We start from the raw sequence: 12,743 nt of genomic DNA, 5'->3' as shown, positions 1-12,743 counted from the left end.
ATTAGCATTAAAAAAATAAGAGATAACAACGTCATTAATTACAGATTCCTAAATCTGTTGTTTCTTATTCTTTGTTCCTGGTGCAGACTTTCCAAAACCTATTAATCTGCTATGAAAAATTTAATTATTATCAGTTACCAAAACACTTTCCTTTCCTATAACTCCATCTCCTTTGGCTGTTCTCAGTCATCAAAACTCAAAGCAAATATATATCATCAAATCCTCTTTCTGTTACTTATGTATTCCATTGAATGCTTGGAATGACTTCAACACTTAACCAAGGAGATGACTCTCATCATGGGGGCAGTGCGTCAAAGCCAATCCACTTTTTCAGGATCATCCTCTCCAACAACCTTCAGCATGGAAAGCTAGTAAGCAAAATCATGGTTCATTTTTGGAGATCATACACTGTATTCACCTTAAACACCCATAATCACCTTACATTCTTAACATGCATGCACTTTAGTAGAGGTTTTAAATCGCAATCATGTGTACTTAGTCATTCTTGATGTTGTGATCAATATATGACCACAACTAAGATTATAATATGTTAGAAATCTTGAGTCCAAGCCAAGAAATCACAAACCAGTACATAAAACTTGTCAAACGATAAGGTGAATTTTATTGATTCATATAGCCAAAACTAGATTTTGTTAATGTGTGTTGTATATTTCTTAATCTGTATCTGCACAACAGAAGCTTCCAGCTAAGTTTGTGAGCAAATATGGAAATCACTTGCCCAACACAATGTTTCTTAAGCTTCCAAACGATGCAGAATGGGAAGTAAAATTGGAGAAAAGTGATGGCAGTGTTTGGTTTCAGCAAGGTTGGAAAGAGTTTGTGGAGTATCACTCTCTAGCCCATGGACACCTCTTGGTTTTAGGATACAATGGAACATCCCATTTCCATGTACTCATCTGTGATATGAGTTGCATGGAAATAGACTACCCTGTCAACAAAGCAAATCACAAAAGGGTTAAAATTAAGAGTGAAAACATTCAACCACCTAAGACAAAGAAAACAACTGAGAATAAGAAAAGGTGTTGTTCCAATTTGCAAGACACTGCATCCGATGAATTAGTCAGAGACCACAAAGGTATGATTCTAGATTCCTAATGAGGTCATATTTGAAGGATTTAATGTTTAATAGTATTTTCCCTTTTTAGGTATGTTGAAGAATCTAAATGAAGGGAAGAGAAACATGGAAGCTCTTGAGAATACCTTCATGGTGATAATGAAACCAACCTTTTTTACTACTGGGTACATGGTATGTTCTCAAACTAAGCAATAATATATAGTATGTGAGAATCTCATTATTGAAGTGAAAAATGCATATATATGATGCAGTATCTGCCAAGAGCAGCAGTGAGGAGCCAAAACAAACGTCGTGAAGAATTTGTTACTCTTGTTGTTGGGGACAGAAGATGGAGGGTTAAATTGGTTCGTTATCCAAATGATTCAGCTTACTTCACTAATTTGTTAGATTTTGCAAGGGACAATAATTTGAAAGAAGGAGATGCTTGCTTTTTCAAACTCATGAACATGGGTGATGACATGGTGATTAAGGTTTCCTTTGTAGCCAGAAACTCCTCTCTAAGAGGACAATAACTTAATGCTGTTCAGTGTTGTTATCTTATTTTATTCTCTTTTACTGCTTTTAAAGTTTTCAGGTTCTCTCTTTCACTCAATGTGTTTTAAGAATTTACATTATGATATTTTAACCATTTAAAAACTCCTTTAATTAGCTCAGAAATAGCTTTCAGAATGAACACATCTTTGTGGTAGTAAATTTGGTTGACTAAATGTACTTTTTAAAAGGCTATTTATATATAGAGTCAACTTCATAATGAAACTTGCAAATTCAATTAGTTTGACAACATTTTAATTGACTGAAACACTGCTTAATCAACTAAAATCAAAATCTATATATTTTAATGAAGACTTTCAGTATTTACATGTTTTTTGAATCAAATATAACTAGTATTCAAAGATAAAATCTTACTTAGAATATCCAAATAACAACTAAAATCCAAGATTAACTAGAATAACAACTTTTCAACGAGTGATAATATGCTAATATTACTAACTAAAAATTCCACCTTACAATTTATAATAATAATATTTTAATTATATTTATTTATTTTTTAACTTAAAAGTCTAAAAGATATTTATTATATTAATAAATGTATAGTCAATTATATTAATAAAGGTGTAGTCAACTGGTGTATTTTTAGAAGGGTGTAAAAATGTTACTTTTCTTTCAACACATATATCATCAAATTCGAGTAATTAGGAATATAAATAAATAGTACTTCATTTACATTATTAATATATCAAGAGTAGTTAAAGAATTTTTAATTTAAAAAAGGACTCCTCGAGATGTGGCTTTTAAAATAAAGAATCTTTGTTTGAAATATATAACATACAAATATATATTTATAGATTTTTATTTATTAAATTTTCAATTCCCTTGAATCTCTAATTTCTTTAACATAATACAGTGATTTATTCGATTTTATTAAAAAAGAAGTTAACCAAGTGCTACTATAATTCTGTAAGGTTTTGAGCTAATATTATTTCATTTAAGTTTCTTTTTGCGATATCTACTTTCCTATTTTTTATTTTTTTAGCATGAATGTGTAGTCTTGATGGTTCTATCTGACATTTGAACCGAATAGATGAATTCTTTGTCAATCTAGGTATGCAGTGAAATGTTTTATTTGTGAAAGAATTTTAAAAATAAGCTAGTATTCTCTAACTTTTTTCGAATTTCGGATGTAGAAGAACAAAAGAAACTTTATTTACTCATGGAAATATTATTCTGAATAAATCATAGGTTAGATATTTAAGAATGAACCAATTTAGTACTAATTTGATTTTCATTGCGAATTTTGATGATGAAATTAGAAATATTATTATGTAGTGATTGACTAATATATAGGGTTTGTGTAAACCCTTGAGTTTTGTGAGATGTATTAATTTGAATTGAGTTATTTTATGTTGTTTTGATAGTGAAATATATGAAGTTGGTATTTTAATGTCATTTTGTGTAAATCCTTGAATTTTGTGAAATCTATTCATTTGAATTGAGTTGTTTTATGTTGTTTTGACACGTTAGATATGAAGCTGGTATTTGACTGTTATATTAAGTTAAGTGTTTTAAATACAAATTTGACTTGAGAATATGTATAGGAGAACTTTTAGTTTGAAGTTGTTACTACAAAAATCGCGTACAATGTTGAACATTTGGACTTTGGACTTTTAATGGCGAATTCGTGAACGATATCATATTGTTAAATTTAGGTCGAATTTAAAAAATTTGACGTTAATCAATTTTTTTTATTATTAATTATGATCCTTTTTTACAACTCTACAATACCTGAAAGCAAAAAAATAACAAATTTTAGTATTTGGTATTTTATAAAACATGAACTATGAATGTGTAGTGTAGCATCAACAGCAAACAATAATAACCAACAACAAACAAGTTCAATCAAACAACAACAACAAACAAAAGTTCAACTAAACAGCAACAACAAACAAGTTCAATAACAAAAAACAACAAACAAGTTCAACAAATAAGTTCTTCAAAACGAAAACGAAAACTAACTTTCAAAAGATGGGTTCGTCGGAATAAAGTTTCGTCATAGTGAGAGAGAAAGCAGAATGCTCCTATGAAGGACAAGAGCACGAAAATAATCGGTTAAAACAAACAAAAATCATACATAAAATAATTAATTAACATGCATTTGTATCAAATGAAAGAAAGATCACATAGGATGTTCGTTAAACTTCGTTCGAGAAAAGTTTGAGAAGAGAAGAGGGTATCGCGTGCTAAGATAAAGTGAATGAATTTTCAATCTCCCGTTTAAATTTGTATTGAATTCACTAACCTTTTGACGTCGAGTTTAAAAGTCATTTGACGTTTTATATCCTTTTAGGTCGAATTACAATTCTAAAAGACGTTTAACAATTGCATGTATTTACACAAAAATGTCACCGCTCATTTTTAACGTTGGTTATTCAGTGGTTGGATGTTAAACGCGTGACGTTATACACTATTTTTGTACTAGTATATATATATATATATATATATATATAATTTAGTTATTTATTTATTTGAGATTAGATATTATGGATGTTTTAATAATGATTTAATAATGAGGTACACCTAATATGTTAAATAAAATTTATGAAGAAAAACTTTAATTTCATATTAAGAAAGAAATTTAAAGTTTAATTTAATATCACAAAATTAATAACGAGAATGGTATTTAAAATTTAATATTACATTTAATAAATGTGAGATGTTTAACACTATAATAATAAAAAAATAATAAAATAAGTATTTCCATATATATTGTTAAAAAAAATAATTCCATTAAAATATTTCAAAAATTAATGATGCGTATACTAAAGTTTTTTTTTCATAGGAGGCCGTTTTATTTAGGGATAAGTTTTACCGAGATAATACTTTTTAGGTTTAATACATCATTTGATCTCTACTTTTGGGGGTTTGGTTCAAAATTGTCCTATCTTTTGAAAAAATTCAGTAAGGTCCCATATTTTGTTTAAAAATGTTCAATTCGGTCCTTTTCGTGGATGCCGTTAAAAACATAACGGTGCTGATGCCACTATGGCCAAATCTGAGTGAAGTGTTATGTTGGAAGTGAAGTGTGTGTTCTTTTATTAAAATCAAAGAAAATTACAATCTAAAATCCTAACGTTTTAAGAACCCTAAAGTGGAAATTAGAATTAGAAACCCTAAATTGGGGAAAAATCTCCAATTTAGAGGGATACAAACATGGCTGCGGGTGATGGGTGTGTCAGTTTTCCCAATCAACTAGTACAGTTATTCAATATCCAGTTGAAGGGTCTTATTCCAGAGCTGAATTCAAATCTGAAGGGTTCAATGTTCGTTTATGCAGATGTGTACCACATATTAGAAGACATGCTCAACAATTACCCAGCGTATGGTGTGTATCAGAGGTGACAAAGAAAATGTGCAGGAAGCTAATTTCCTTCACGGGCAATGCCTTCGTTCTCAGGACAGCGATTTTGATGCTACAAAACGAAAAGGAGGAGCAATGTTTACAGACAAAGATAGTTTTTGGCCAGCCTACTAAAAAGCAAGCTCATTTCTCACACAATATTATGAAATTTCTTGGTGGGTCCACAATGTTCATCAACAAGAGTAACAGTACTGGAAACTATTTGGGTGTCTCATCTTAATCTTTGTCACATTATAAAACTCACTGCATGTCTATCTCTTTGAGCAGAAAACCAAACCAAAACAAAGTCACTGCTTCAACATTTGATATAATTATATATAGTATCCTCTGATGTTAGAGGGAAAAATCCCCAAGTCAGAGGAAAAAATCCTCAATTTAGAGTTTCTGATTCTAATTTCCACTTTTGGGTTCTTAAAACATTAGGGTTTTAGATTGGAATTTTCTTTGATTTTAATTAAAGAGCACACACTTCACTTTACAGTGCCACGTAATTATCCAACATAACAACTCACTCAGATTTGGCCATAGTGGCATCTGCACCGTTATGTTTCTAACGGCGTCCACGAAAAGGACTGAATTGAACATTTTTAAATAAAATATGGGGCCTTATTGAACTTTTTCAAAAGGTAGGACTATTTTGAACCAAATCCCCAAAACTAGGGACTAAATGATGTATTAAACCTACTTTTTAATCATCTATTTTGCTCGTGGTCTTATTTATTAGTCTTTAAACCATGTGAAGATGCTATCTTATCTTACCAAACTTTCTTTCTTAGTAGTGATTTATGCAATGCTATTAGTTTTGTGTTATGTATCGAATGATGTGTTTGTCTTTTAGACTAAAGGTGCATTCTTTTACTTTACGCATATTTTCTTTCAACAATACTCCTTGCAAGGTATATGTGTTACTTTGATCGATTCTTGCGCTTAATGTTTTGTCAGTTTTATTTAGACACTTCTTATACTCATTACTTTGTAATTGTATATTTTTAGACATATTGTGTGTAGGCTTCTTCTATGCTTTATGTTATATCAGTTTATCTCTTCTGTTGTTTAATACCTTATGTAGCTTTAGATGTAACTTTGATTTTTACTTTTGATTTGGTTTGACACTTTATATAGCTTTAGATGTAACCTTGATTTTTACTTTGATTGGGCTTGACACATAGATGCTTCTAATCTTTAGACATTTTTCTTTTTACATATCTTTTTCATGCTAAGTGGGTAACTAGATGAATTGTACCTAGATGATTTTGTGATGTCCATTTTCTAGTGTTCAAAAACTTTTTCTTTTATAATCATTAGAGAATGTAATTTTATTTTTTTGTTCTTTGTATCTATGCTCGTTTGACATCTGATTACTAAAGACATTAGTAAAAAAACAAGCTTTTTAACATGTTTATATACGCTTCGGTTTTGCAAAAACTGAAGCGTATAATAACGCTGTGACATTTTCGTAGTTATAGCGACATTATATGTCTCAATTCATTGAGAACCGATACCGAACGAGTATACTACCTCGGTTGCTGCTCAGAATCGAGGCAGTATCTCCTGCCAGAACCAAACATCCTCTGAACCGAACGTTCTAATTCATTTTGTCCTGCCACAAGTACACATCCTCTGAAACCGAACGTTCCAAAATCCATTTTGGTAACCTCTATTGCCTTGGTTCCCTCTTAGTCGATGCCATACGCGTTTTATGTTTCGGTTTGCCCATAGACCGAGGTAATAACACGCGTTTAGGTTTAAATTTCACGAAGAGAGGCACTTTTAGACATAATGTCTTTGTTTAGGTTTTGTGTCGCTGCTCTCTCTTGCCCTTGGGGTTCTCTTCGCGCAATGTTTTGTTTTCTTCTTCACTCCTTTGTCGCGGCTTCACAAGAAGGGGGAAGCACCCATCTTCATCTTTTTCTTTTCTTCCCGTTTCGTTTCGCCTCGCAGTGAGGGAGGTGCGAACCTCCTTTTCCTCTTCTCCAACTCTGGTTTGTGTTTCGCATGGAGGGAAAAGTCCATTTCGCTTCTCGGTGTTGGTTCGTTTATGTAGGAAGGGAGGCGACTTCTACAGCTTAGGCGCATCTTGAGATTTGAAATTAGGGTTTTAATTATTCTCTAGTTTTGGGAATTTTTGTTCTTGTTATTTGATTTTGTGATTTAAGGATTTAAGGTTTTCGTTTCGAGTTGGGTTTTTGATTTCATGGTTTTGCTCGTATATTTTCTTTTGCGGTTCAGTCTAGCTGTGGTGGTTTCCACATTCGAAGCAACCTAGACAGTGGATGCAAGTCACAACCGATCAGTCTTGCGAGGACATAAATGTTCGCGAAACCAAACGTAAAAAAATAAAATAAAAAACACTCTACTGCCTCGGTTCAAGTCACAACCGAGGCAGTAGAGTCCGACATATTGCCTCGGTTCAGTAGGAATCAAGAGCCTACATCTTTTTGCCTCAGTTCATAACCGAGACAAAAGCCTACACCTTTTTGCCTCGGTTCACAACCGAGGCAAAAAACCTACCCCTTTTTGCCTCACTTTTATATATCTCGGTTGCGAAATCGCTGTCTATAGGTGAAAATAACCGCTGTCATTTCTCTTGACTACACTAGTGAGATTATTTCATTTTAATGTTGTTTGTTAAACTTTACGATCAAATATACTTTAAGTGATCTCTCTTTTAGACGATTTTGTCTTAATTAAAAAACATATATACTAATATTTTATTTTACACTTGTAGAAATATATATATATATATATATATATATATATATATATATATATATATATATATATATATATATATATATATCATTCTATTTTATTTTATTAAACTAAAATTTAATTTTTGGAATAATTTCTATTATTTTACGTATCAATATGTATATTATTCTTTTATTTAAAATTTAACTATTATTTAAGATATTTAAATTTAAATTAAGTTCACAAATATTTATAGTTATTTTAAAAAGATTAAGACATGTTTTTTTTATATATTAAAAGGTAAAATGTTTTTATAAAAGATTAAATATATTTTATATGTATAATTTTTTAAAAGTTAAATATATTTTAAGTTTTTTTAACTTTAATGTGAAACTAAATTTTGTTCATATCTTAAACTTTAAATATTTTTAATCCAAATTTTATTAATAAATGTTTAAAAATTTGTTGATGTAAAAGAATATGTTAGCAGGTGTATATTATACAGTGACGTGAACACACATTTGATAACAAATAATAATATTATTTGTCATGTGAACAAATAATAATAATATTATGTGATGACAAAGATTATATTTATTTATTTATTAAATTTAAAAATTAAACTATATATTAAAACGAAGAAAAATTTCATGTAATGGTTTAAAAATTAAAAAGATATTAATCTTATTTTTAAATAAGCTGCAATATTTATCAAATACTTATCAAAAGCCGATCCATTTAGATGCTTCATTCATGTAAATAGATAATTCTATTACATCTTGTACGAAAGATTATCAAACTCTTTTATGAAATGCTCTCTTTTAACATTATTTCTAAAACCTTCTTTACACTGATCAAAATGATAAAATATCTTATTTGTTTTACTTGAATTCTAACAAGAATTTTAGTCTTCGTGGAGAATTATAATTTTTAACTTAATAACATTATTTACTGTGTTAAATATTATAATTTTAAAAATTGTAAAAATAAATAATTTTGTAAAAGAAATAAAAAGTGAGATAGCTAATATAATAATTTTGAATTAAGAAGTTAAACACTTTGGGAGAGATTGTTGAGTTCTATATCTTACTAAATAATAAAAATATTTTAATTAAATAACAGTTAAAAGGGCACAATAGAAAATAGTTTAAAATATATAATCTTTACGTATTGACTACAAACATATAATTAAATATAAAATATTTTCAAATTAAAACGAAAAAGAAAAAAGACAAAACATTTTACCCTTCTAATATCCCTTTTGCTGCTAGTGGTGAAAAATTCCAAGCTCTCGTGTTCCTCTCTGAAGGGAGATAGAAGAAGAAGCCTTGCTGGTGATTGAGTAAAGTTAATTGTAAACCTGAGAATCGGAACAGAAGATGGAGATGGAGGAAATCACCGGCGGTGGCAACAACAGTGAGACTGGGATCCAATGGTGGTGGGGTGTAGCCGCCGCTGCTCAAATGGGTTTGGGTATGCGTTCCTACGCCAAAGGGTACGCAGGCGATTCGCGCTTCATGCCTCTCAAAGCCTTCACCGTTGCCTCCCTCTTCCTCGGCAGCGCCGCCTCCGCCTCCGTCCTCCTCCTCCAATCAAATGGAATCAATGGGGTACTGCTGTCACTATTCCGTTTTCTGTTTTTTGACTATCTCGCTTTATGTTTCATGTTTGTGGTCTCGTTAGGGATCACCATTTTGTTTTGGGTGGAAGGATGATGGACATATCTTTGTTGCATTGAATTTGAAAGAGGGTTTGATGCCCGTGGAGTGTGGTGGACGTGGATGAAATGTAGTTTTTTTAGTGGGGAAAGAAATTGATGGGATTTAGGTGGTTCTAGCGAGTGAATTCTGAAATGGGTTTTAGTTTCATTTTTTTGTTTATTGGTTTGTAGTGAAGGCAAAAAGTGCTGCTTCTGAGCAATTTAGATTAACAAGGGAGGGAGTGTCACATGAGTTCTAAAGTTTTGGGATTTGTATTAGGCAGTGGAATTCTAGTTGTGAGTGAGAGGTCAATGAAGGGTTTGTTAGTTGCAGACTGAAGTTGGATGTGAATGAAATGCCTTCTTTGTGGGAAAATCTGTGTTATCATGTAATTTTCACAGTGAACTGTAGTGGTTTTGGTTTGTTTATACGTGGAAACGTTAGGTTTTTGGGTAGTGCAAGTTATCAAGGAAGTTTGAGCTTGAAAGAGGATAGTAGTGTATACACTGCTGCTAGAGTTGGAAGAAAGAAACTATGGTGGTTTAGTTATTTTGAGGTGGAACTGAAATAAGTTACTGGTTTCATTGGACGGTAAGTAACTCTTGTATTTAGATCATTGACCAAAGAGAAACTATTTTTAACTACGGAAAAAAGCCTTAAATGTGATTTTCCTATTACTAATGTTTGGCCATACTTTAGCAGCACTGACTAAATCATGTCCGTGCATTGTTCTCCCATGGCTTTCATGAAAATCTAGATATGATAATCGGTCCCACTCAGCTCTTGATTGATTTATTTGACTCTTGAGTAACATCAGTTGCAAAATTATTGGCAAATGGTATGATTTTTAAATAAATCTGCAAAATGAACAAGGTGTTTGATGTTGGTGTAGTTGAATATTGAAAAATTGAGGCCAAATCAAATTGAAGTTGATCTTTCTGTGCAAACTGCGTAGTTCGTGTGCTTGAACAGTGAAGACAAATACTTATAGTAAACAGAGCTGTCATTACGACTAGTTTCACATGATATCAAATTACTTATTAATTCTAAATGAGTGAGTCTCTACATTATGTGGAAAAATTGTGTCAGATATATTTTTGTTCTTTGAATTCCTTAGGTTGTTAAGCAATGTAGAAAGAAGCACCAATGTGCTGTCTTTGGTATTTTGGATGAAATTGTTCTTTGACTTAAACATCATGTAGACATAACAAACTTGAAGTCAGTTTTTTTTTTCTGTGCTGTGCTTTTAATATGGAAGTATTGTGAGTGTTAGACATGTTAGGAATGAGAGGTGAGTACTGAAAAAAAGTCAGAGGAGGTAGGGTTAATGATATCATCCACACATAAAGCTACAGCTGAGGTCAAGGTGGAATTATCTCAACCAGGATCATGTTTTTCCTATGTACAGGATTTGATGTGTTGTATTGAAATGCTAAAAACGATGCACTATAAATTGCATAATGGTCGTGAAGAAGTACCCATTGTTCAGTTACATATAAGCTAGGGGCACAATCTGTGGTTCTATGGTGTAATGTTTCAAACTCTTGAATCTTACAGATTCTTCATTCACATGACAAAGTTATGCATTTGGTGCATGACAAAAGTTGTAAACTTGTTTGTGTTCTTTATCCTCTATATTTAGCTCATTATTTTTAAGTTTATTCCATAGTTTTTGTTTAAAAATCATGTTAATTTGGGTCAATTAATTGGTTTGTTTTTCTTATAATAATATAAAATAAATTAAAATTGGGTTCAAATTAGTTGATTAATTCTTTGCCCTGCATTTGCTCTCGATTGCTTTGTTATTTTCCTTTGCTTTTGTATTGTATTTTTGTTCTAACTTCTGTGGTATTATATAGATGTGATGTTCCATCTTCTTTACTTGAATCAATCAGTATTTTTATTATCCCTTTATCGTTTGTAAACCCTATGTAGTATAGTAACATTTATACTAGTGATTGGTAGTTTGGTACCTTTTCCCTCTTGGCACTTAATTACAAACTCAAGAATTCTTACTTGGTTATTTTGAAATGTATCAAACTATGGATGGTCATGATTGATACAAAAGAAATTAAATTGGGAGTTATATCTTATGACAGTTTTGTATTTGTACCTCACTATTACCATTTCTTATTTTAAGGTAGTTTTGTTGTTAGAAACTTGGAATAGAGGATGGAAAAATACTCGTGCAATGTTTGTTGTTAATTTGTGATAGATGTCAAGAGAACTATTGATGTTCTTTTCACTTGACTGTGGGATCTGGTTCCCTTTTCCTGTGAATAATATGTCTGCTCTTTATCATTCTCAGATGCTTTATATGCAGACGTGACTATTTTATCCTACTTTATAATATCGCATACAGGTGGAAGATCTCATGGAAGCAGGCGCAAATTTAAGAGCAAAACTTGGGTTGCCTCCACGTACTCAGAATAAGTAAGCATATGTTTATAGTTTGTACAATTAAGATATATCTCCAATCTGAATACTGTCGAATAAACGTTCTGCATAATCAGGAAGAAAAACAAAGATTGGTGTTTCTTTTAACTGTGTTAAAATTTGGAATTTGCCAACAAATGTTCTCAGGGCACTAATTACTGGATGAAATTAGATAGCATTAGATAAACCATATAAGCATTTAATATCTTCAAATATCAGAAATCATTTACATTTTCTTATTAATTAACAGGATTTAATGAACGGTATTAAATGCTTTTATGTCCGTTTTTCTTTACATTTGTTAGCTAGACTCTTCAAATTTTATACAAATATGGAGTGAACTAAAGTTATTATAGTTTTTACGGGTGGAAATGGAAGATAAATTGCTTAACCTTCTAACATTAATACTCATTTGTTTTGCGTACTTGTTCATGGGTTTTTAATAACTTGTAGGTCTTCTATGAATTAAAAGTAGCATATTTATTTGCGTAGGAAAATGGATGATTCGTGACAATAAGCTCAGCCATGTCTTGTACTGATATCTGGTGGTTTGATTCCTTGGTGGATACAAAAATTATTGTAAACGTTCATGGGATGGTGCACGCAAGGGTTGAAGGTTTTATGTGCAACTTAAGAATCATATGCTTTTGCCCTCAGGTTTCGCAATACCTGGCCATTTGGTGCATCCACTATCCATTGTCATCTGTTATTTAGTTAACTTTTAATGGAATATTGTCAACACTTTTTTTTGGCACAAATAGTGGTACCATGATTTGATGAAATGGTATCTAACCTGCCCCTCAACGAAAGAGAAAATGTTGTTTCTCATCCATTTTTGTTGTATTACCGTTGTATCTACCATTTGATTTTCCGTGTGGTGTTCTTTTTGTCTTGGTAAAAGTTT

The 12,743-nt window shown here is 31.3% G+C and overlaps 2 protein-coding genes across 3 annotated transcripts; both read left to right on the top strand.

The window, feature by feature from the left end:
• Positions 1 to 260: 260 nt before the first annotated feature.
• Positions 261 to 1,608, top strand: LOC124844820 (B3 domain-containing transcription factor VRN1-like). Its single transcript, XM_088115627.1, has 4 exons — positions 261 to 371; positions 697 to 1,096; positions 1,167 to 1,267; positions 1,348 to 1,608. The coding sequence occupies exons 1-4, from the start codon at positions 261 to 263 to the stop codon at positions 1,606 to 1,608; spliced, it is 873 nt and encodes a 290-aa protein (XP_087971753.1).
• Positions 1,609 to 8,949: 7,341 nt separating this feature from the next.
• Positions 8,950 to 12,721, top strand: LOC124844818 (StAR lipid transfer-like protein). 2 transcript variants are annotated; one of them, XM_047321829.2, is made up of 3 exons: positions 8,950 to 9,313; positions 11,766 to 11,836; positions 12,293 to 12,721. In XM_047321829.2, the coding sequence occupies exons 1-3, from the start codon at positions 9,083 to 9,085 to the stop codon at positions 12,306 to 12,308; spliced, it is 318 nt and encodes a 105-aa protein (XP_047177785.1). In that variant the 5' UTR covers positions 8,950 to 9,082; the 3' UTR covers positions 12,309 to 12,721. The 2 variants fall into 2 exon arrangements, with proteins under 2 accessions (XP_047177785.1, XP_047177783.2); XM_047321827.2 differs by having other exon boundaries at positions 8,953 to 9,313; positions 12,332 to 12,721.
• The last annotated feature ends 22 nt before the right edge of the window (positions 12,722 to 12,743 follow it).

The sequence above is a fragment of the Vigna umbellata genome, chromosome 5 (assembly GCF_029865625.1).
Source record: "Vigna umbellata cultivar VRB3 chromosome 5, Vumbellata_1.0, whole genome shotgun sequence".
NCBI lineage: Eukaryota > Viridiplantae > Streptophyta > Magnoliopsida > Fabales > Fabaceae > Vigna > Vigna umbellata.
Note: the sequence above shows the minus strand (reverse complement) of the source record. Positions and strands in the feature narration are given on the sequence as shown.

Bases quoted from the DNA above. Each gene is read 5' to 3' on its own strand.
- LOC124844818 (XM_047321827.2), top strand. From the start codon at position 9,083: ATGGAGATGGAGGAAATCACCGGCGGTGGCAACAACAGTGAGACTGGG. The intron at 9,314-11,765 runs GTACTGCTGTCA...TATCGCATACAG, and splicing joins AATCAAATGGAATCAATGGG to GTGGAAGATCTCATGGAAGC.
- LOC124844820 (XM_088115627.1), top strand. From the start codon at position 261: ATGACTTCAACACTTAACCAAGGAGATGACTCTCATCATGGGGGCAGT. The intron at 1,097-1,166 runs GTATGATTCTAG...TTCCCTTTTTAG, and splicing joins ATTAGTCAGAGACCACAAAG to GTATGTTGAAGAATCTAAAT. The intron at 1,268-1,347 runs GTATGTTCTCAA...TATATGATGCAG, and splicing joins TTTTTACTACTGGGTACATG to TATCTGCCAAGAGCAGCAGT.